The sequence below is a fragment of the Staurois parvus genome, unplaced genomic scaffold, assembly GCF_062004578.1.
Source record: "Staurois parvus isolate SC_StPar_1 unplaced genomic scaffold, SC_StPar_1.0 ptg000327l, whole genome shotgun sequence".
NCBI classification, from domain to species: domain Eukaryota; kingdom Metazoa; phylum Chordata; class Amphibia; order Anura; family Ranidae; genus Staurois; species Staurois parvus.
The window spans coordinates 3,501,182-3,525,243 of NW_028318123.1; the positions used below are offsets into that span (position 1 = coordinate 3,501,182).

The 24,062-nt window shown below is 43.3% G+C and overlaps 1 protein-coding gene across 2 annotated transcripts in view; it reads left to right on the forward strand.

Moving 5' to 3' along the window:
- LOC149457299 (arylsulfatase L-like) overlaps positions 1-24,062 on the forward strand; it is a 54,670-nt gene that overhangs the window by 12,483 nt on the left and 18,125 nt on the right. For both annotated transcript variants that reach the window (XM_089683885.1, XM_089683884.1), the window contains exons 5-7: positions 9,123-9,543; positions 15,749-15,885; positions 18,945-19,079. In XM_089683885.1, coding sequence (XP_089540011.1) covers positions 9,123-9,543; positions 15,749-15,885; positions 18,945-19,079 — 693 coding nt within the window. The remainder of the gene's footprint in view (positions 1-9,122; positions 9,544-15,748; positions 15,886-18,944; positions 19,080-24,062) is intronic.

Genomic DNA, 24,062 nt, shown 5'->3' on the forward strand with positions numbered 1-24,062 from the left:
ATCCAGAGGAGGGATCATTACTACCAGTGTGGATTACCTGACTAACCTTAAGGGGACCTCTGGATCTGATTTGGAGTCTTTGATGACCCACCGTGAGAGGGATGCCCACCACTTGGTCTTCGATGGATCTGACATCTAGGATGATTATTCCTACATGCGCATAATCCATGCGTTTCTGGTGAGTGCGCATTGCTATTATTTGAAGCAGTAAATATTCTGGAAGTTTTTCATCAAATCCAGACAACACCGTGGATATCGCATAGACTTTATACTGCCTTTAATTCATTTTGAGCGCTGCACTGTTATTATTTACATTTATATACATATATCTTGAAGGTATTATGGTTACCTGGAGTGTTCAAGCTGCTGTATGTATTTAAGAGCGCTCACTACAATTTGTTTTATTATCACTTTAAGGATGATGTCTATAAGCTTCACCTTCACTTCATAATAACGAGGAAATGGTTTGAAAAAGGTGGTACATCCATTTCCTAATACATGAGTGTAGCACCCTCCTAGTCAGGTGCTAGGATGTGTATAGGTAGGTTAAGCACAGTTGTGTTTCTCTGCTTACCAGAGGGGCTGTCAAGTCAATTCAATGTGGTATTCTGCTTGACAGAGTGCTGTGATTGATGGGTTGGGTCTGCTCATGCTTCCCTGGTGCTATTGGAGTTTGTCTATGTTCTGCTCGCCTTCAGGAAGCTATGAGAGTCTTCCAAAATATGGGTAGGGGCTAGGCAAATGCACAGTATGAATGGATACAGCTCTGGCCAATTGCAGGGGAGAGTTGCCCCATTGAATGATGGGAGTGGTATTTATATTCTGAGAGCCCATGGGTACAGTGACTTTCCCAGGAGTGGATTGCACCAGCCAGGCTGCAGGTAGGCTGCCTTGTCTGGCACTTGCTGCTATGTGTCCTCAGGTGGTTCAACTTTAGAGCCTGAAGTTAGAGAGAGTGACACTGGTTCTTCAGGAAGCTGACTGAGAGGAGCTGTCTGCCAAAGATCGGTCTGGTATCACTGGAGAGAGTCACTTGTAAGATTGGAAGGAAGCAACCATTCTGTCCTTGGACTTGTGAGTACAGACACTGAGAGGTCTTGGAGACTCTGTGTGCTTTGCTACCCCTCTGGTGCTTGATAGTCAGTTTGGGTCTGAAAAATGGAACACTGGCTAGTGTTCTGAAGAGCTTGTCCAAGTGTCGCTACAGCTAAATGGATTTTGCTTGCTCCTAAAACTACTTGCTGCTATATGTTACAAGAGGAGCCTGCTATCTACTGTCAGCCAAGACATCATAAGTATTCAACTAAGAGATCAGCTAGATGTCTTCAGTGTGAATAGTTATTATTTTGGAGTGTCCTACTACAATTTCCCATCCCTATCCCCAATTCTACAATAAACTTCAAAAACAAAACATCCTCTAGACTGGTGATTGAAGACAACGAGCCAAGAAGTGTGTGTGTGCACCTGGCTGCGGGTGAAGCAAGAGGAAGCCCATGGAAAACAGTCAAGCGGCTCCTTCAGGGGCAGCGCTACATGAGCTTTGAAAGAGTTGACTTCAAGTGGTTTTCGTATTTTCTCCAAACATACATTATCTGCTATTACCCAGCCTAGATCCAGTCTTTGTGCATATGTGGCATTGTCAGAACCATTGCACTGCTAGCACACCATATGTACTCTAAGGATGTCTCTTCTTTGCAAGACTAAGATTTCAGTGTTCTGGTTCATAGTAGGCATTCGATCAGCCAGGCCTTAATTAAGGAAGAAAATATGCAGCTCCTGGATTAGGAATCTCTTCCCCATTTACAGATAACTGATCATATTCAACTGGCAAGGGTACATGCATATAATCCTTGATCGAAGAGACCATGTACTCATTAGCCCTTCTACTGAAAGTCTCTATGATACCAGGACAGATGTTTAGAGCAGGGCGGACTGACAACTCATGGGGCCCCCGGGCAATAGGGGATCATGGGGCCCCTGTGTCCTTGCCAAACTCAAAAAAGCCTATGAAAAAGGTACCAGGGGCATCTCATGGGGCCCCCTACTGACCCCGGGCCCTCAGGCAGTGCCCGAGTTTCCAAATGGTCAGTCCGCCCCTGGTTTAGAGTATATGTTGTTGCATGTCTTTTTATGTCAAAGATCTCAAAGAACTTTTTGGTATTTGTAAACCTAAAAAAAAAACTTTACTGGCTCTTTAACTACCTGCCGACCGCAGATAGCCGAATGTCGGCTGCACTGCGGCCGGCCAGTTCTGAGTGGACGTCCTACGGACACAGCTGATCACGTGATGTGGTAAAAGGCCAATCACAGCGGCCTTTTACCACGTGATCAGCGGTGTCCAATGACACGCTGATCAGAGGGAAATGCAAGTGCTGGTTCTCGGCTGCACTTTCCTCACGCTGTCAGATCGTGAGGAAAGTACTGCCGAGAACCGGCAGTTGTCAGAGCGGGGATCGGCACCGATCATCAGGGCACTGATGATCAGTGCCCTGATGATCGGTGCCCAGCAGTGCCACTCGCAAGTTCCGCCCACCTGTGCCCAGCAGTGCGCCCACTAGCTCCGCCCACCTGTGCCCAGCAGATCACCCACCTGTGCCCAGCAGTGCACCCACCTGTGCCACTCTGCAGTGTCACACACCTGTGCCCAGAAGTGCCACCTACCTGTGCCCAGCAGTGCCACCCACCTGTGCCCACCCACCTGTGCCCACCAGTGCCACCCACCTGTGCCCACCCACCAGTGCTGCCCACCAGTGCCACCCACCAGTGCAGCCCAGCAGTGCTGCCAGTCAGTGCCACCAGTCAGTGCCCAGGGGTTGTGCCAGTCAGTGCCGCCAGTCAGTGCCCAGCAGTGATGCCAGTCAGTGCCGTCTATCAGTACCCATCATCAGTGTCACCTATCAGTGCCGCCTATCAGTGCTGCATATTAGTGCTGCCTATCCGTGACACCTCATTAGTGCTGTCTATCAGTGCCGCCTATCCATGCCACCTCATTAGTACTGCCTATCAGTGCCCTTTAGTGCTGCCTATCAGTGCCCATCAGTGCCGCCTATCAGTGCCCATCAGTGCTGCCTCATCAACGCACATCAGTGAAGGAGAAAAAATACCTGTTTGAAAAATTTTATAATAGAAACAAAGAAACTTTTTTTTTTTTTCAAATTTTTTGCATTTTTTTTTTATAGCGCAAAAAGTAAAGCGCCCAGTGGCGATTAAATACCACCAAAAGAAAGCTCTATTTGTGAGAAAAAAAATGATCAAAATTTCATATGGGTACAATGTTGCATGACCGTGCAATTGTCAATCAAAGTGCGGCAGCGCTGAAAGCTGAAAATTGGCCTGGTAAAGAAGGGGGTATAAGTGCCTGGTATGTAATGTATGTAATGTGCAGTTTACTGTCACTATTTTATTTGTTCTTGCCAGTGTTCTCTAATACTTGGTTGATCTTGCCTGTGTCCCTCTTCCTGAGAATAAACTGACCACGTTAAGCATAGTATCTGATCCATGCTAGCATAGTCAGTTTACATTTTGTGCAATCCCACTGTTACAGGCTGTATGGCAGTTTTGACACCACTGGATTTATACCATGAGCTAATATCCTAGTCCTGCCAGATGAGGGCCTGCCTTTGCCAACACTAACTCCATCCGTAGGTCACTCAGTTCTTGGAGGTTGTGATGATTCTTGTTATTTTTGGAAAGGTTAGAAGTCTCTTAAATAAAGCACTTTCTATAACTTCAGAGCTACCATAAGTTTGCTTGAGCCTTAACCATACAGCAACAAGCCCTACATCTGAGCAGTCCACATTCATTTCTCTCAATCTCTTAACACAAACTGCATTTTCTGGCCTTAGCCACCTAACGAAGAAATCACATTCCCCTTTGCCAGTATGATTAAGATCAGCAATTGCAGCTTTGAAGAGTTGATCTTCAAGACCTGTAAGTCTTAGGACAGTCACTGAACTTTGCCACATCTGTGTTTCGTATTTGAAGTGGCATACACATTTGCAGCTTGGAAGGTCTTGCTATTGAGAGTCAGATGTTGCTAGTAATAGGTGCAAGGGACAGCTCTATATTTTTGTGAATATTGTGCTTCAAAGTGGTTGTAAACCTCAGGCATGAAATATGAACAAAGCATATACCTCTATAGTGTGCATTTGTCTCAGTTAGGCAAGGTTCACACTAGCCCGCAGACTGCAACCACTTGCAGCCATATCGCATTTCTTTTGCGAGTCGTGGGTGAGTATAATTCATTCTGAATGGCATCCCCATGCATCTCATCCTGCAACCTGATCAGGATGCAATCACATTTGCAGGAACCGTACAGGAATTGCATGGTCGAAAAGTGACCTGAGACCAGTCGCTTCACTGCGTACATGTAAGGGTTTACAACCACTTTAACCACATGCCGCCCAGCCACTGTATAAATAGGGCGGCAGGGCGTCATGGCTGGACAAAAGCACGTTTTAAAATGTGCGTTTTGTAAACAGGTACGCGCCGCCGATCACAGCCGCGGATGTCAGTCGCCGGGTCACAGCCGGTCGTAACCGGCTATGTCCCGGCGATCGGCGGCAATCGCTGACAGAGAGCACAGCTGCAGTAGCTGTGCTTTCTGTCAGTTCCCTGACAGCTCCAGGACAAGCTGATCGGGACAGAAGAGTTTTTCTCTCCCGATTAGCGGTGTTCCCTCCAGTACACACCCCCGCCCCTAGTAAAACACTCCCCTCACACAGTTAACCCTTTCCCTGAAAAATAAACTTAACCCCTTCCTCCCCAGTGCCATTAGTACAGTGTCAGTGTTTTTTTTTTTGCACTGATCACTGTATTGGTGTCACTGGGGATGTCAGTGACCCCAAGTCAGTACCCCCCAATGTCAGAATGTCCGCCGCAGTCCCGCAGTTCCGCCATAAGTCGCTGATTGCCATCATAAATCACTGATCGCCGCCATAAGTCGCTGATCGCCGCCATTATTAGTATAAAAAAACTTTAAAAATCCCAGTATCTTTCCCGCCATTTGTAAACGCTATAACTTTCACGTAAACCAATTAATTTACACGTATTGGGTTTTTTTTTTTAGCAAAGACATGTCACAGAATACATTTTGGCAGAAATTTATGACTAAATTTGATTTTTAATTTTTTTTTACTAGACATGTTTTATAGCAAAAAGTCCAAAATATAGTTTTTTTCCTCAAAATTGTCAGCCTGTTTTTTTATAGCGCAAAAAATAAAAACCGCACAGGTGATCAAATACCACCAAAAGAAAGCTCAATTTGTGGGAAAAAAAAGCATGTACATTTATGTACCATATTGCATGACCGCGCAATTGTCCGTTAAACTAGCGCAGCGCTGTATAGCAAAAAAATGGCGTAAATTGCAGTATCTATACCATAGTTTGTAGACGCTATAACTTTCACACAAAGCAATCAATATACACTTATTGGGATTTCTTTTACCGAAAACATGTAGCAGAATACATTTTGGCCTAAATTTATAACCAACTTTGAGTTTACTATATATTTTTTATAGCTGAAAGTAAAAAATATTGTTTTTCTTCAAAATGTTTGGCCTTTTTTTGTTTATAGTGTGAAAAATAAAAAGCGCACAGGTGATCAAATACCGCCAAAAGAAAGCTCTATTTGTGTGAAAAAAAGGATGTAAATTTCGTTTGGGTGCAGCATTGCATGACTGCGCAATTATCAATTGAATTAGTGTAGCGCCAAGTAGCAAAAAGAGGCCTGGTCATTAAGGGGGGTAAATCCTCTGGAGGTCAAGTGGTTAAAATGTATTCACTGGTGCATTCATCCAGATATTTTTGTTCTGTTGTGACAAAGCAATCTGGATTGTTACTTTCTCCTACTGCTTGTTTGAGAAATTTCAACCTTGCCACGGCAGCTGCTTCCTCCTTTTTCATTTGGGGAATTTATTTGAGCTTTCATTTGAGCAAAGCAGTATGCTTAAAGTGAAGCACAAACACAGCCACACAGTGTAAAACAGCACACATCACACAGTTAACCCTTTGATTGCCCCAGATGTTAACCCCATCCTGCCCAGTGCCATTAGTACAGTGTCAGTGCTTTTCATTAGCACTGATCACTGTATTGGTGTCACTAGGGATGTCAGTGACACCAAGTCAGTTCCCCTTAGTGTCAGAATGTCCGACGCAGTCCCGCAGACCCACAGTCCCACTATAAGTTGCTGATCACCGACATTACTAGTGAAAAAAAAAGCCTTGTGTAAAAATGCTGTTTGATCCTAACTTCTCTGATCCTCCCCTTCTTCCAGTGTCTCCCTCTTATCTCCTGATAAGACATATCATGTGGAGGCACTCTGTACATGCTCAGTTTGGTGTGTATTGCTAGAGACGTTTTTTTTTTCTTGTTAGGATGCATGTGGTCAGCACAGGGCCAATGAACTCTGTCCAGATAGAGGTCAGGGGTTCTGCATCCTCCTAGAGCAGAAAGAAAACTCCTCCTACAAGCTTTAACCAGTGCTCTGCTGGACACTGATAGAAGTCACAAGACTGCTCTAACTGCTGATGAGAAAATGTATTTAGCAGTTTATATTTACTAAAATAATTGCATTTCCATGGTATGTGTACTGTAGAAGACCAGATATAGTGAATGCAGAGTCATGGGTTTAGCAACACTTTTATAGGATGGATCCTTTGTGTTGAAACCTCTTCTTTTAATTGGAATCCACCCATCCATGTTCCCTTACCCCTACCATAGTAATCTTCCAGTGCAGTGGGGATTAAAGTATAACTAAAGGACAGAAGAGGGTTTCAATGAAATGTGACATTTACCCCCTTTAATTGCACACCCTCTAACACACTGAGGCTAAAGAAGGAATATTTAGTTGTGCCAATATTATATAACACTACAATCAACAGGAGGACCTAATGTCTCTTTTCCAAACCCTAAAATCAGGGAGATCCTAACTAAGCAGTGGTACTGGGAACTAAAGGTGCGTTAGTTTCTACAAACACTCCCCCCCCCCCCCCCCGCCAGTCTGTTGGTAATCCTTGGACGCCAAAGTTCTGGCGTTGGAGCACTCAGACTTGAGTAGATCCCTAAAGGTGTAAGTGCCCAAACTGTATCCTAAAAATAAGTGGGCACGTATTTGTAGCCAACGGCCTCACACCACCTATTATTCTGGGATTTCACCTCCTAACGCTCTCCATCTGGACTCATTAGCTGCAACTCAGGAATTTGCGATAACGATCTCTCACTGACCTGTCAGCAGCAGTTTCTCAGTATTCCCAATACTTTGAAGGACCCTCCAGGAGGCAGCTCTGTCACCCATATATTTACCTTCACTGTCCCCCATATGACTCCCACCTGCTCTAGAACTCTCCTTTTACCCCTCCCAGCTTCTTGTCCTGATGGAAAAGAAGTCCATAGTTCAAGTCCATGGTTCAATAGAAATCTTTCTCTGGGGACTACATCCTCCACAATTCCTCCACAATTCCAGGGGGTCCACCGAAGTGCTCTGTGCTCCCAGGCTGCACAGCAGCCAGTCACAATGCTCTCTGCACTATAGGGCAGTGGACAGGCTCTCTTCTGGCTTTATGGTAATGCAAACACAGCCTTAACTGTGTCCTATGTCTTCTCTCTCCTCTTCACTGGCAGCCAAGGAGAGGGAGAAATGCTTGTGTTGACAAGTGCAGATGCACTTACATCCTCACTCACAACCAGCAGCAAGTGGGCGCACCACAGACTACATGGAAGAAGAGTCGTCAGTACAAGAGCACATCCTACTGACTGTAGACTATGTCCCTTGTTCTGTTTTTTTTTTTTTTTGGCTGCATTTAGGCTTTGAAGTAGAACTAAAAGCATAACTATTTTTTTTTTGGATAGAGCAAAGAAGGTATATCAGTTTTTTTTTCATCTGTATCCCATTGGGGAGATTCCCTTTACTTTCTGTCCCATAGCTACAACAGGAAGGAAGAAAAAATCCCTCTAAAGTGAGGGAATACTCAGATGGCAGCAGAGTCACCAGGACTAATGTCCCCAATGGAATATTTTCCCTCTAGTACTGTTCTGGTGTCAGTCCAAAATGTTTCTTTTACTTTCGCATCCGATGATAATAGAAAACAGGCCAATACAGAGGGTATATCTCAATAACAGAAGCACAGATAGCAATGCAAACTGGCAGGTGTTCTAATCCCTATGCACTCTATCTTAGTTATACTTTAAGGATGCATCAAGGGTCATTTGAACCCAAATAACCCAAGGGTCATTTGAACCCAACTGAGATTTAACAGCTCTGAAATTGATATATTATATTTCACAGTGGAGATCAGCAAAGGGATGTTCTCTGATCTCCCACAGCTCTTCATCATAACACTCACTATGGAAGTCTGCGGCACCCAAGAGGGACAGGTAAGCCTAGGATATATAGGGATGTATAGGGCAAAAGTGAGCAAAGCGCTGTCAATTCTACCAGAAAACTGGGAGAAAAATGAAAACAAACTACCAGCTGCTATAGCAGATTACACATGTGGCTGGGGGTACTAAACATAGGAGGTTGAGCTGCATTTAACTGCCACCTCAACTGCAAAGTCAGTTCTATGGTGTATGCATATGACACATATGATTCAAATGAGTGGGGCACCATAAAAAAAACCCCAGCGGTGTGCAAGGCGCACCGTTGTGATGCAGTGTTGCAGACTTTTAGGGGTCAAAACATGTGGTGAGGAGGTCACATAATGCCTCCTCATCGTTCTTCAGAGGGTAATGCTTGTGTAAATGGTCCCTAATAGGTATGGTGATGGTAATGAAAATATTAAATGACTCCTGAGGGTGCTCCTTTTCAGTATCGCAGATCTGTTGTACCAAAAATCAGCTCCATTTTTTCCAAGCATACATGATTTTGCATTTCATGATAAGCAGTTCAATGAGTGAAAATGAGTTTTCATTTCTGCCAAATGTTGCCCATGGCAAAATTGTTAATTTTGTTGCAAAAACTGTTTGAACAAAATCCAACCAATTATTCCAAGTAGAAATGTGACTTTCCAGCAATATTTTAAGGCAATCTGGTGTCTGTGAGTTCTTTTTTTAATAATCCTTTTTATTTTATTGTGTCCTAATAAAACTGAAATGTTTTCATATATATTTTTGTTTCAAACAGGAAAGTGGCACTTAGGTGTAAATTGTGAATCGCGGAATGACTTTTGCCACCATCCATTAAACCATGGCTTTGATTATTTTTTTGGTATTCCTTTTAGTCTTATTAATGACTGTGAAGCCTCAAGACCAAGTGAAATGTTATTAGATAACAAGAAACAATTGAAATTTTATGCACAGATATTCACTATTACTGTGCTTACACTAGTAGTTATCAAACTATTACATTTAATGACTGTTCCCTGGAAACTTTTTATTTTTGCATTTTTTGGCTCAATTTTCTTGCTATATTGGTATGTGGCCGTTGCATTTCTACCACACTGGAACTGCATATTAATCAGAAACTTTGACATTGTTGAACAACCAATGGATCTGGAGTTAAAAGTTAGTCAGATAGTTGAGGAGGCCAGAGCATTTATCACCAGGTAAGAATAAACATATTACTTTTACAACATAGCACCAGTATAGGATTATAGATTTTAGAGGTTTATATGTAAAGTGAATCTGTGCTTTGTCCTTGCAGGGCTAAGCAACAGGTTCACTCTAATGGTGGCCCCTTAAAGTGAATGTGATTTTTTGATTTTTTAAATAACAAACATGTCATACTTAGCTGCTCTGTGCAATTCCCACTGGCACTGTCCACTCCTCCTCTTCTGTGTCTTCCCCCATGGCAAGCCACTTGGTATGGGGACAGACATGAGGGCTCGATCCTGAACTACACTGTGTCTGTCTATTGACACACACCGTGCAGATTGGTCCCACCCCCTGCTTCCTTCTCACAGGATTTGATTGACATCAGCAGGAGCCAATGGCTCCCACTGCTGCCTCCATGTCCTGTGAGGGGAGAGAGAGAGCAAAACTGCTGCTCTCAGGCACAGTGCTGGATCGAGATCAGGCTCAGGTAAGTACTATTTTGGGGGAGTTGGGGGCTGACCATGGAAGGTTATTTACCTTAAAGCACAGAATGCATTAATGTAAAAAGCCTTAAGCCTTTACAACAACTTTAAAACCTAAGTATAGCTAAAATTAAATACAGAAAAATCAGCACAAGAGTCAAAACTTAATGTCAGTAGGATATGTTCCTTCTGCTGATTCCTTTTCTTTTAGTTGAAATCTTAATAGTAATAAGGGGTTGTAATAGGCTGTCATCAAGAGAGCCTCACTATGCCCACCATTTCCACCTAGCTGTGCATTCATAGAAGTAGTACTACAGCTTCTGTGAATGAAACAGGATCTCTGAATGTAGGATGTGTGGATGATTGATAGCCCCACCTCCCCCATTCAGAGAATGTTTCATTCATAGAAGCTATAGTATGGATTCTATGAATGGACTAGCAGAACAGAAAAGGTGTGTATAGTCGGGCTTTCTTGATGAGAGCCTGTGACAGACCCTTAGTTTAATTAGGCCCCGCCACATCAGAAGATTATGGTGACGGGGTATAGAGGATGGTGGGGAGGGGGGCAGGGATAGAGGAAAATGTCAACTAAAAAAAGAGGAATCGGAATCAGCAAGGACACATTCTACTGACTATAAATCAGTAAGTGCTAAAGGCTGAAGGTTTTTAACCTTCATGCGTTCTATGCATGAAGGTAAAAAACCTTGAGTGTGCAGCTGCCCCTAAGACCCCCCTACTTACCTGAGACCCATCTCGATCCAGCACTGTGAAGGAGAGCATCGGCTTTCCCAGGTCTCTCCCTCCTCATTGGCTGAGACTCAGCCAGTGAGAAGGAAGTGGGGGTGGAGCCGAGCTGAGCTCTGCGTGTCCTAGGACACACACAGGCGACTTGGGAGCAAACACACACAAGCAGCTTGTCCAGTTCTCCTGAATATGTACAATAAGATTGCCAAAATGTAGACAATCATATCGTTTATAAATCCAGGTAATCAGGATTCATGAAATGCATGACTCTGTGGACTGGGTAAATTGCCATATACATATTCAGAACATTTTTTTAAAAAGCCTTCAGTTTTCCTATGAGGGTCATGTGCTTGGTGATTTGACAACACTTGACAGTCTACACATACTAAAATGCCCCAATTTCATTTCAAAGGTTGGCACAACTGTTTTGCTTGCACGCAACCGCAAAAAACTTACTGACCATCTACACAAGATCTGACCATCTACACAAGATCTGACCATCTACACAAGATCTTTCTGTGTAGATACTGCAAATAAATCAATACATAAATGCATGAAATGGACCACAAAATGCTTGAGTTCACAAATGTATAAATGTGTAAACTCTCATAAAGTGTTTAGATGCATAACATTCTATTTCCATTCCATTCAATTAAATATTTGTGTGAACATATGTGTGCACGTACACACACACACACATATATATATATATATATATATATATATATATATATACATACATACCATACATACATACGCATAGATTACTGACCTTGAACACAGGTTTTTCCATTTTAATTTTGTCATTGACCAATGTCATTGACTAAATGTAGGCATTGTCTATATGAGGACCCTGATGTCAACAGCATCCCGCCCCTTTGTTTACGTGTACTGCAGGGTGGTGAGAGACCAGACCAGAGCAGGAAAAATGTGTTAATAATAAATATGGTGAAAGGTTAACGGCCTATCTGCACTGCTAAGACACAACAGTGCCGACAGGGACACTTCAACCCTGTGTGCAGCCTTCAGTTTCTACAGAATCCTGGAAAGCCTGTAGCACCTGGACCCTATGAGAAATTTTCAAGCTGCTTACTAGCATCTGTCTTGGATGGGGCCTCACCTGAGAGACAGAGGGCCTTGTTGATTAACCACTTCCATACAGGGCACTTTTACCCCCTTCCTGCCCAGGCCAAATTTTAGGTTTCAGCACTGTCACACTTTGAATGACAATTGCACGGTCATACAACACTACCCAAACTAAAATGTTATAATTTTCTTCAAACAACTAGAGCTTTCTTTTGGTGGTATTTAATCACCGCTGGGGTTTTTATTTTTTGCTAAATTAACAAAAAAAGACCGAACATTTTGAAAAATAAAACACGTTTTTCTTTGTTTCTGTTGTAAAAGTTTGCAAATAAATAATTGTTCTTCATAAATTTAGGCCAAGATGTATTCTGCTACATTTCTTTAGTGAAAATAACCCAAATTAGTATTTATTATTTAGTCTGTAGGAAAGTTATAGAGTTCACAAACTATGGGATATATCTGAAAATTGATCAATCCTGAAGTACTGACAGCCAATCAAATTTCTTGAGGTCCAAAAATTTCAGAACAGTACAGATATCCCCCAAATGACCCTGTTTTGCAAAATAGACAGTCTGACGTATTTCATAACAGGCATGGCGAGTTTTTTGATGTTGTAATTTTTTTGTCAAAATTTTTGGAAAATGAAGAAATTAAACGTTTTTCACTATTTTTTTTTACATACTGTCACCAATGAAGTACAGTGTCATCATATAACTGGCATGGCAGTGATCAGGGACACTGACTGGTGATAGTACAAAAAAAAAATTGATAATTATTTTTCAATTTTTTAAAAATATTTTTATTATTTTTAATTTTTTAAGATTTTTTTTTTCATATTGCACCATAGTAACATTGTACTACTTTGCGGAAGTGATCAGTATTTTTTTTTTTCACACAATTTGCTTATAGCAAAGAATTACTTTGCTATAAGCAAGCATGTATCTGAATGAAATTGATTCATTCAGGGTTTTTTTTTATGATTAGCTGTGATTTGGCCATGGCTAATCACATGACACAGCTGGGCTGTGATTGGCCCAGCTTGTGCATGTGATCACTGTGACCATTCACAGCTAGACACAGGTCTATACAATAGATGGCATGAAAGGAAGCCTCCATTGTATACAACTGTCATGTGACCTGCTGTGATTACCAAGGAAGGACAGCCTGTTAGCCTGGAAGGGAACCAGTATAGAAAAAGCCTAAAAGCAGTTCATCAAAACTACAGGAGATAAGGACAGTGTGAGTATACACCCCTGGGGCCTACAGGAGATAGGGCTGCTATGTACTATACCAAACCAAAGTGCTGCAAGTATGTTTTGGAATCTCTTGCTGCAGGATACCCTTCAAAAGACAGCTAGGAGGAATGGTAATTTCTAGCTGGGGTCTGAAGAGGTTCATTTAGAGGGGACCAAGAGCTCATTACAGAGACTTTGCTACTGATCAGTGAAGAGACTGTTGCCACTCTGGAGGGAGTAGAAAGTCCAGGATCCTACTTTTTTAAGTTGGTCCTCAGAGTTATTGTTCTAGTTAAGTTGGGCATCCCATATACCCCTAGACCCTATCTGAGTAGTTTATCCCCAAATAAAACAACAAAAACAAGCCCATGGACTGGTTACTGATTCTGATTGAAAGTTAGAAAATGCATGTTGTCTGGCCATGTAGGAAAATAAGGGGACCCAAAACCAGGGGCTCTCAAAGGGGCAACACTACAATTACTTATGGTTAATACTTTGCACATTAATTGTTTACACATTATTCACTAATTTGACTGGTGAGCGCAGGATTTTTTGAGTGTCTATTCACTACTATGTTGCTGAGCTGAGATAGTTAGCAGCACCCAGCACATTTGGACCCTTACATGATGAAATGATTAATCACTTTCCGACTGGGCTATAGCCGAAAGATGGCTACAGTGCAGTCAGTTGGTTCTGGGAGAGCATGTATGGATGCCCCAGGGTGCACATCGGGAGCACTCTGTGATCACTATGTTTTTAGGACACAGCTGATCACAGAGAGGGGTCCAATCACAGTGGCCTCTACCATGTGATCAGCAGTGTCCAATCACAGCTGAGCACAGTGTAAAGAGACTTGCCAGTTATTGGCAGTCTTCTGATCACACACTGTAACAGCTGTAACAGCTTGAGGACAAGTGAACCAGTAACTGGCAATTTTCGCAGGGACATCTACACTGATTATCAGTGCAGCCCCGTAAGTGCCAATCAGTGCCAATCAGTGCTGCCTATAGGTGCCCATTAGTGCCACCTATCAGTGCCTCCTTGTGACAGAAGCGTAGGCAGGACAGAACACACAAAGAAGATGGTAAACACACAAAGCTTTATTGAACTATGAAAGACACTCAATCAGGACAGTTCATGGTACTCCGCAACATACGGCTTGTAGGGACACTCACGGTAAGCGGGCTCACGGGGACTCAGCGGGACTTTGGCTGGGGGTCTGACCTCAGTACAGCTCCCACACAGCTCTCTAGGGACAACATCAGGCTCATGGGGACTCAGCGGAACTTTGGATGGGGGTCTGACCTCAGCACAGCTCCCACCAGCCGGGTCTCGCGCCGGCCTTTTAAAGCTGGGCAGGACGCTTCCAGGTTGCCCCGGCAATGGTCGGCCCAGCGCCGCGTTAACAACGCAATGAGGCACGCCCCCCTTGACTTGGGCCGCACTCTCGTCACTGGCTGGTGCAGAGTGCGGGAAGCTCTGCGCCCGCCGGGGGCGCACGGAGACCTCCCGGCGGCCCCCCGCTGGGATTTCCTGCCGGGGGGTCACAGCTCCTCCTGCTATATTGCCGGGGGACTGTGATCCTTGCCGCAGGGGTCCCCTCCCCTCATCCTGCACAGCCTGCCGCAAAGGCTGTGTAAAGGATGAGAGGATGCGGCAAGGGGGGAGGGAGGGTGAAGGCAGGGCACACCGTGACACTCCTCATCAGTTCTGCTTATCAGGGCCACCTATCAGTGCTGCCTATCAGTGCTCATCAGTGCCACATATCAGGGCTTCCTCAGCAGTGTCCATCAGAGCTGCCTCATCAGTGCCCATCAATGCAGCCTATCAGTACTCATCAGTGCAGCCTCATCAGCACACATCAGTGAAGTAGAAAAATTATTTATTTTCAAAATTTTCTAACAGAAACTAAGAAAAACTTTTTTCTAAATGTTTTGTCTTGTTTCGTTTATTTAGCAAAAAAAATAAAAAACCCAGTGGTGATTTAATACCACCAAAAAAAAGTTCTGTCTCAAAAATGGTAAAAATGTCATATGGGCACTGTGTTGCATGACCATGCAATTTTGGATACCCCCCCCCCCCCCCCAAAAAAAGCACAGCAGTAGTTAATGACTGGAGAACAGTCTTTCACACTGATGTGAATAGGGAATTGTTTATTTTTATTTATATTTCATTCTTTTATTATTATTTTATATTTAGTTATGTATACCTTATTTGTATTACTTGTTGAAGCTGTAGTGAATTATCATGGGTCTGTATTTTCACTTTTGAAATACAAGAAGATATTTGAGCACACAGAGAAGTATCAGCTGCACTACTGTTGTTATTGCAGCTGCAATTACTGCTGTTCATTCAAGACAGACAAAGGATCAGTAAATATGACATGTTATATTTACAGATCGATCATCCACTCTGCCATCCTGAAGATGGATCCTCCTCCCTGGGCACTGACACAGTCCTTTGCACAGCCTGCTGTCTCCACCACTACTAATGGGAGGAACAGCGGGGGGGGGGGGGGATCTGTTGAGACAGAACATGGTGATTTTGGAGGACTCACAAACCCATCTCTAGTTATAACCCCTCAATATTCTATTACAAAAAAAAAAAGTTTTCACGTCAGATGTACTTTATATTAAAAACAGAAAATATATTATTGTATTGCATTTTAGGAATAAAAATGGGCCCTTTCTGCTGTTTGTATCTTTCCTGCATATCCACACTCCCTATTATACCACTAAGAGGTTTAGAGGAAGAAGCAAACATGATTTGTATGGAGATAATATAGAGGAAATGGACTGGATGGTTGGTAAGTTAATTCCTGCCCTGTGTAAAGGAAAAAATATTGTTTTTAATAATATAGAAGTCAGACCAATTTAAATGCACTGCTCAAAAAAATTAAAGGAACACTTTGAAAACACATCAGATCTCAATGGGGAAAAGTATCATGCTGGATATCTCTACTGATATGAACTGTGTAATGTGATGAAACTTAAGGATGCCTACCATTTGATGGAAATTAAAATTATCAACCTACAGAGAACTAAATTTAAAGACACCACGAAAATCAAAGTGTAAAAATGATGCAGCAGGCTAGTCCATTTTGCTGAAATTTCATTGCAGCAACTCAATATAGTACTCAGTAGTTTGTATGGGCCCCACGTGCTTGTATGCATGCCTGAGAACATTGGGACATGCTCCTAATGAGACGACGGATGCCCCATCATTTGATGGAAATGAAAATTATGAACCTACAGAGGATTGAATTCAAATACCCTGAAAATCAAAGTGAAAAAATAATGCAGTAAGCTAGCCCATTTTGCTGAAATTTCATTGCAGCAACTCAAAATGGTACTCAGTGGTTTGTATGGCCCCTATGTGCTTGTATGCATGCTTGACAACATCGGGGCACGCTCCTAATGAGATGACGGATTGTGTCCTGGGGTATTTCCTCCCAAATCTGGACCAGGGCATCACTGAGCTCCTGGACAGTCTAAGGTGCAACCTGGCGGAGTCCAATGGACCGAAACATGATATCTCAGAGGTGTTCTATAGAATTTAGGTCAGGAGAGCGTGGGGACTATTCAATGGTATCAATTCCTTCATCCTCCAGGAACTGCCTGTATACTCTCACCACATGAGACCAGGCATTGTCGTGCACCAGGAGGAACCCAGGACCCACTGCACCAGCGTAGGGTCTGACAATGGGTCCAATGATTTCATTCTGATACCTAATGACAGTCAGGGTGCCATTGTCTAGCCTGTTGAGGTCTGTGCATCCCTCCATGGATATGCCTCCCCAGACCATCACTGACCCACCACCAAAATGGTCATGCTGAATGATTTTACAATCAGCATAGCATTCTCCACGGCTTCTCCAGACCCTTTCACATCTGTCACATGTGTTCAGGGTGAACCTGCTCTCATCTGTGAAAAGCACAGGGTGTCAGTGGTGGACTTGCCAGTTCTGGTGTTCAATGCTTATCCTGTTCCTCCTTGTACAGAGGAGCAGATATCAGTCCTCCTGATGGGTTAAGGACCTTCTACAGCCCTGTCCAGCTCTCCTTGAGTAACTGCCTGTCTCCTGGAATCTCCTCCATGCTCTTGAGACTGTGCTGGGAGACACACCAAATTTTCTGGCAATGGCACGTATTGGTGTTCCATCCTGGAGGAGTTGGACTGCCTGTATCACTTCTGTAGGGTCCAGGTATAGCCTCATGCTACCAGCAGGTACACTGACACTAGCCAAATGCAAAACTAGTGAATAACAGTAAGAAAAGATGAGTAGGGAAAAAAATGTCAGTGACCTCCACCTATAAATCCATTTCTGTTTTAGGGTTCATTTCATTGTTGCCCATCTAGTGTACCTATTGTTAATTTCATTAACACCAAAGCAGCTGAAACTGATTACCACCCCCTCTTCTACTTAACTGACCAGATCACTCTGCCAGGAGTTTAATTGACTTGATGCTATACTCTGATTAAAAAGTGTTCCTTAATTTTTTTAAGCAGTGTAGTCTTATCAAACATGTTCATTTTTTTAAAAACAGCAGCCATTTGGGGGCGTTTTAGGGACAAGCTAGGTGAATGAACACATGGACATAGGGGAATAGATAAGCTCTGACACTACTAAATGCAGTCACAACATGTGAGCCCATCATTACAAAATAAGGCAAACAAACTACACAGGGAAAATAACTACAGTACTATTTAGTTAAAACAAACAAATACATTTGCAAGTGTACAATGCCTTTACTACTGATCTCCATTAATTAGTCAAAGTGTAACCTTGCAGTGGGGCCATCCACAGTGGAAGGTTTAAATGATGGTCTAGAGATGAACAGGCAGTTTTACTTACCTTGTTTTCACTCTGGCTGCCTCTGGTGCTCTCCTATTCTCCCCAAAGCTTAGCCTATAGACAGTCCTTCAGCATCGTTAACCCTGCATTATATGTGAAGGAGGTTCAAATGTGACCCTGGCTAGAAGACCTTGGGAAAGAGACAATGCTGGACTGGTTACACAGATCAAGGGAGCCTGCTGAAGAAAGAAATAAGGCGGGTATTACTTCTTATTCATGTCCCCTAACAAGCAGTTAATCCTTACAGTGTGTGAAGATTGTGGCTAATTCCTTGAGTTCAGCTTTAACATATCCTGTATGTAAACCCTAGCAACATACATCTCGTGTATGCTCACTTTAGAGGCTTGAAATATACAATTAAGAGCATTTTGCTATATTGGCAAAAGTGCAAAAAAAACCCAATCCATTTAGCTGATAAGTTCATCTGCACTCTGCATCTTCTGCACTTTTGTCAGCACTGTTCCCAGTTCTCTATGTGGACTAAAGAACACCTTTCATCATGTTATGGAGAGAGGCAGGTGCTCTGTAGTCTTAATACACTTCCTATCCTAAAATGACTGTTCGATAGATATAGTACGATAAGATAAGGACAGAAAATGCAGCATAATTACTACATGAAAATAGAGGTAACAAGGTAGAAACTTAGTCTTGGTAAAGAGGTTTAATTTTTTTATCATTTAGCCAGTGGGCTGAACAAAAAAACCCTAGAAGGTTCCTCCTACCACAGAAGCGAGGTGAGTGGAGGACAGCATAGTAGGACTCTCCACTGTCAAATTACACTGATCAGCGGCTGCAGCTGCTGATCAATGAAAGCTTTCCAGCGTGTCCATTCAGCTGAAGATGAAGCTGAGATCTTTTCGCTAACGGAAAGTAAAAATAACATGCTAAAAATTAATGAAGCCACCACATCTGGTAATGACTGTATGCTGCACCATGATTCAATTTTGTTTTGCAGCTTTAATAGCTAAAAATGGATATGAAAGTCATAAACTTTTTTTTCGTCATTTAAGGGGAAATCCTAGAAGCAATTGATAAAGAAGGGTTAGTGAATAATACATTTACCTACTTCACGTCAGACCATGGGGCATATTTGGAAGGAATGGAAGGAAGTCCTCATCTGAAAGGCTTCAATGGAATTTACAGAGGTAATGACTCATCCACCATCATGAATTTTTTTTTTTTTATTTTTTAGAATTTACTTTTTATTGATTTTCAAACTTTTACAACAAACAGAGTTGCATAGAAACACAATATAACAAACACAGAGCAGTAAAAGAACAGTGAAATAGGCTCACTGATGAGAGGTATATAGATATATACAATGTCAATACATAACAGTGAATTAGCTATCATTTTCAGACAATTGAGTAGACAAGTTGGAATTGGAAGTATCCCATGGTTCCCAAACTGCTTCAAAAGTGGGAACAGAGTTAGCATGCAAAGCAGTGAGGTACTCCATTTTTCTAATCTCTGCTATAACCTTCACCACTTTGATAGCGTAGGAGGCATAGTAGAAAGCCAATATATGGGAATGGTTCCCCTGGCCACCGTTAAAACGTGGGAGGAAAGTTTCCTTGCAAATTTGGAGAGGTCTGAAAAAGGTAGGCCCAACAAAAAGTGGATAGGCTCAAATGAAATAGGAGCCTGCAAAAGAAGCTGCAGAATGTTAAGGACCTCTCTCCAAAAGGGTGCAATGTACTGGCAAGTCCAAAAAAATGTGGAAGAGAATGCCAGTTTCCTCGCCACATCGCCATCAGACAGAAAAAGCAGTCGGAGTATGAGCATGGAGAACGTCAGGAGTCCTATACCAAAACATCAGAATTTTATAAGTATTTTCTTTATATACAACACATATAGAAGATATGGAGGCAGCCTCCCAAATCCTGCTCCATTGATCCAAGGCAATGTCATATTGGAGGATTTGGGGCCATTTATGCATATAAAGGTGAGAATCCATAGAAAGGGGGCAGGCATCTAGAAGCAGCCTATACGTAGAGGAAATTATGTCCCATTGGTATGGGCCTTGGATGCAGATATGTTCAAAGGGGGTAGGCTTCTCACGAGTTAAAGAAGGGGCTTTGAAAAGAAATGACGTATATGTAAATAAACATAATATTGGTGGGTTGGCATATGAGTGGCTTTTTGAATCTCAGAGAAGGATTTAAACTCGCTGGATGGACCAAGTGCTGCAACTGAAATAGATTGGCCTTGATCCAGGGGTGCACATGGGTCAAGGCCAGGCTATCTAAGAGACAGGAATTAAATATGACATTGGTCAAGGGGGAACACAGAGAAGACAGGGCTAATTTAACTTACAGCGCCTCCATATAGATAATGTGAACTGCATGGGTCCAAGCAGGAGATGTTTGTGTTGGTCATAGACCAGAGGAGAGAACAAGGGTGCATAGGACTTAATTGTAGCCATTGAATCTCGGCCCATTTATTAGGGGGGGGCGCTGGGAGGACCATGAGACAAGAGCAAGAAGGTGAGTAGCTAAGTAGTATGACACAATGTCTGGGGCCCCAAGACCCTCCCTAGTTCAAGGAGAGAGAAGGACAATATGGGTAATTCGGTATGATTCATTATTCCAAATGAAGTGGAGGAAGGATTTCTGAAGGGAGTGTAATTTGGACATGGGGATAGGAACACAAAAAGTCTCAAACAGATACAGGAGTTTGAGCAATATGGTCATTTTTAGTACATTAATCCGTTCAAGGAAGGAGATGGCAAGATTGTCCCAGGATTTTAATGACTGAGAAATTGCATGAAACAGGGGGGAGAAATTAGCTGCATAAAGGGAGTGATATGAGGAAGTAAGCTTGGTACCTAAATATTTCAAGGCATGGGGGCACCACCCATATGGATAATTTAACTGAAGGGAAGATAAAATTGTAGATGGTATATGGAATGGTAATGCTTTGTGTCAGACACTGCCCGGCGGCATCTCTAGTGATCCACAGAACGGGATTCCCCAGGATGCGGAGTCTAAGTCTCAGTCTGCCTTTTCACCAGAGCCCCTGATGGTGGGGATGGACTTGGTGCAAGACTGAAACCAGGTCGCAGCCCGAGTGCACCCAACTGTGGTAGAGGGGTCCCGCTGAGGGTATGTGCCAGGGGTGAGCCTGATGTGAAGAGGCTGACAGGTCCAGGTCCCGAGAGGGATGGATGGATGACAGTCAGGAGTGAGCGTGGTCAGACTAGCCGGGTCGGTAACGGTGGAGGCAGGTAGGTACCAAGCAGTAGACGGAGAGTAGCCGGGTCACGAGCCAAGGTTCAGCAACGGGAGGTCCAAAATGAATAATAATGACAGGCAGAGGAATAGTCAGGGACGAGCCGGGGTCAGAGCAGGAGAAGGTCAACGCAAATCAGGACAGGCAGGATCGGCAACAGGGAACGCACTTCAGAAACACAGGTACAGGAACTAGACCTTGCGGCAACCTGATCACCGCCTGGCCAGTTTAAATAGTGCGCCCTGCACCGTCATTGGTGCCAGGGACGCGCCCGTGTGCGCGAGTGCGCATGCGCAGCCGCAAGTGCCGCCGCGGACGCCCAGGTCCTGGTGCACCTAGGAAATCTGCACATGTGCAGACCTGTGCGCTGCGGTGAGACCCGCAGTCCCTGACAGCTTTGGTTCTAGATGCGTTAACCTCACAGGGCACCGAAGAGCTGTAAAGTACGATGCAAAACAGGTAAAGCAGTGTGGGGCTCCATCAGCATCAGCAAGATATCATCAGCGAACAGGGACAGTTTAAAGTCACTGTTATGTGTGCATATCCCATGGATATCCAGATTATATCTAATGGCTATGGTCAGGGGTTCTAAACAGGGGATAAACAACAAGGTGGAAAGCGGACATCCCTGGCGTGTACCATTGGACATCCAGAAGGAAGGTGATAAAAACTATGCCATTTTGACCTTGGAGGTGGGGGTGGCGTAAATAGCATTTAAAGCTGCTATAAACAGACCACTAAACCCAATCTCTCCAGGACTAGAAACATATATGGCCAGCTAAGTCGGTCAAACGCTTTTTGGGCATCCAAGCTCAACAAGAGAGTAGGAGTCGAGGACTTATTAACAAGATCCATCAAGTCAATGGTCATCCTAGTGTTATCCGCGGCATGTCTAGCCAGTACTAAACCCACCTGATCTCTGTGTATAAGTTTGGAAATACACTTGGCCAGTCTGTTAGCTACTATTTTCATAAATATCTTGTAATAAGAGTATAATAAGGCTGTAGGGCAATAATTATTTGGAAGGGAATGGTCCTTATCCGGCTCGGGGATCACGGAAATGTATGCGTGTGTAAAATCACCATGCGGATGCGACCCCATCAGGAGATCGCCAAAACAAAAGACAGAAGGTGGGGGGCCAAAATGTCAATAAAGGTCTTGTAATATGGAGTAAGGAAGACCATCTGGTCCTGGAGATTTGTGTGTAGGGAGGTGTTTAACAACATCCAATATATTTTCAGTAGAGATGTCCGCGTTTAGAGCTGTTACATCAGAAAGTGACAAACTTGGTAGTTGTAAGGAGTCAAAAAAAGTGTCAAAGGCAACCATCTGAAGGGGAGGGTGGGTATCAGGGGCTAAGCAATTATAAAGTTTCTAATAATATTCACCAAATACAGTAGCCATTACATGTGGATCATATGTGGGTTTGCCATCTGACTGGAGTAGGTGACCCAGCAGTGAGGGGGATGTTTGAGATTTGAGTCTATTTACAATCATGCGATGCGGTTTGTTAGAGAACTCATAGAATTTTTGCCTAGCCCAAGCAAGGGACTGGGCAGTTTTGTGCAGGTGAAAGGCCCTAATTTGGACACTTTCTGAAGCCAAGATATAGACGGGTTGTCTATTAATCGTCTTTCGGCTAAGGATAGTTGGCATAAAAGAGATTGTCTGGTACAAACAGAGGCCTTCTTTAACTGTGTGCCTATGGAAATACAAAGGCCTCTGAAGACAGCTTTGTGAGCTTCCCAGATGGTTGAAGATTAGGCTATCAAGCCAACGTTGTATTGAAAATAAGCGTCCAGGCCCCGAGAGAGTTCCTCCCGAAGGTGGTCCGAGTGCAGGAAACTCTCATTGAGGTGCCAGTGACAGACCCTAGGGAAGGAGTTAGGGAGAAGGGGATTAAGCTACAGTGAGGCATGAGTTTATGGAAGGCTGTCAAGGAGGAGCATAGCTTAGTAGATGTACATAGTAGATGTAAAGAGGACCTTCCTATCCTTTTGAGGAGACATAACCAGGGTAAAATCCCCCCCAACAATCATGCGTGGAGTAGATAGGGAACATAATTTATGTGAAGTTTGAGAGAGAAATAGTAGCTGACTAGAGTTAGGTGCATACAAGTTCAAAAGCACAAATGGGGAACCCTCATAAATACATTCCAGTAAAACATAACAACCAAGTGGGTCAACCTGGGAGGAGGAGACCCACAGGGAGCAGTTTTTTCTAATCAAAATAGCCACTCCGGCTTTCCCGGAGAGGTCAAAAGCTGAACAGGATTGAGGAAAGTTCTTAGAGGCGAAGCGAAAAGAGCCATCCTGTTTGAAATGAGTTTCCTGAATGAATATGATGTCTGCTCCCGAGGATCTCAACTCCATCGGAGCCATCCACTGTTTTTGAATTGAGTTGACACCTTTGACATTATGGAGTTTATTTACTAAAGCTTGTTCACTCAGAATCTCATGCACTTCTGCATGGAAACCAATCAGCTTCCAGGTTTTATTGCTAATGCTTAATTGAACTAGCTGGGGTTAAAAGCTGATTGGCTACCATGCATAGGAGCACCAGATTCTGAGTGAACCAGCTTTAGTAAATAAACCCCTATATGACAACAGCTTTAAAGCCATCATGAAACAGCAATGGGTATATCAGCTGTGTAACCTGAGTATACAGGAAAATTATCATCGATGAGGCAAAACATAAAACAACAGAGATAGAAAACCAAGTGATTATCAAGGCAATGGACCTATTTCATACAAATGTGTCACTCAAAACAGCTGTTGTAGTCAGGACATAGCAATGTGGGAAAAATGCTAAGGCTTACATTGGAAAAAAGAAGCACAATTAACAGGGCGGGAAACCTGACATGTGAAAGAGTCAGGTGGCAGGGCCCACCAATCCAG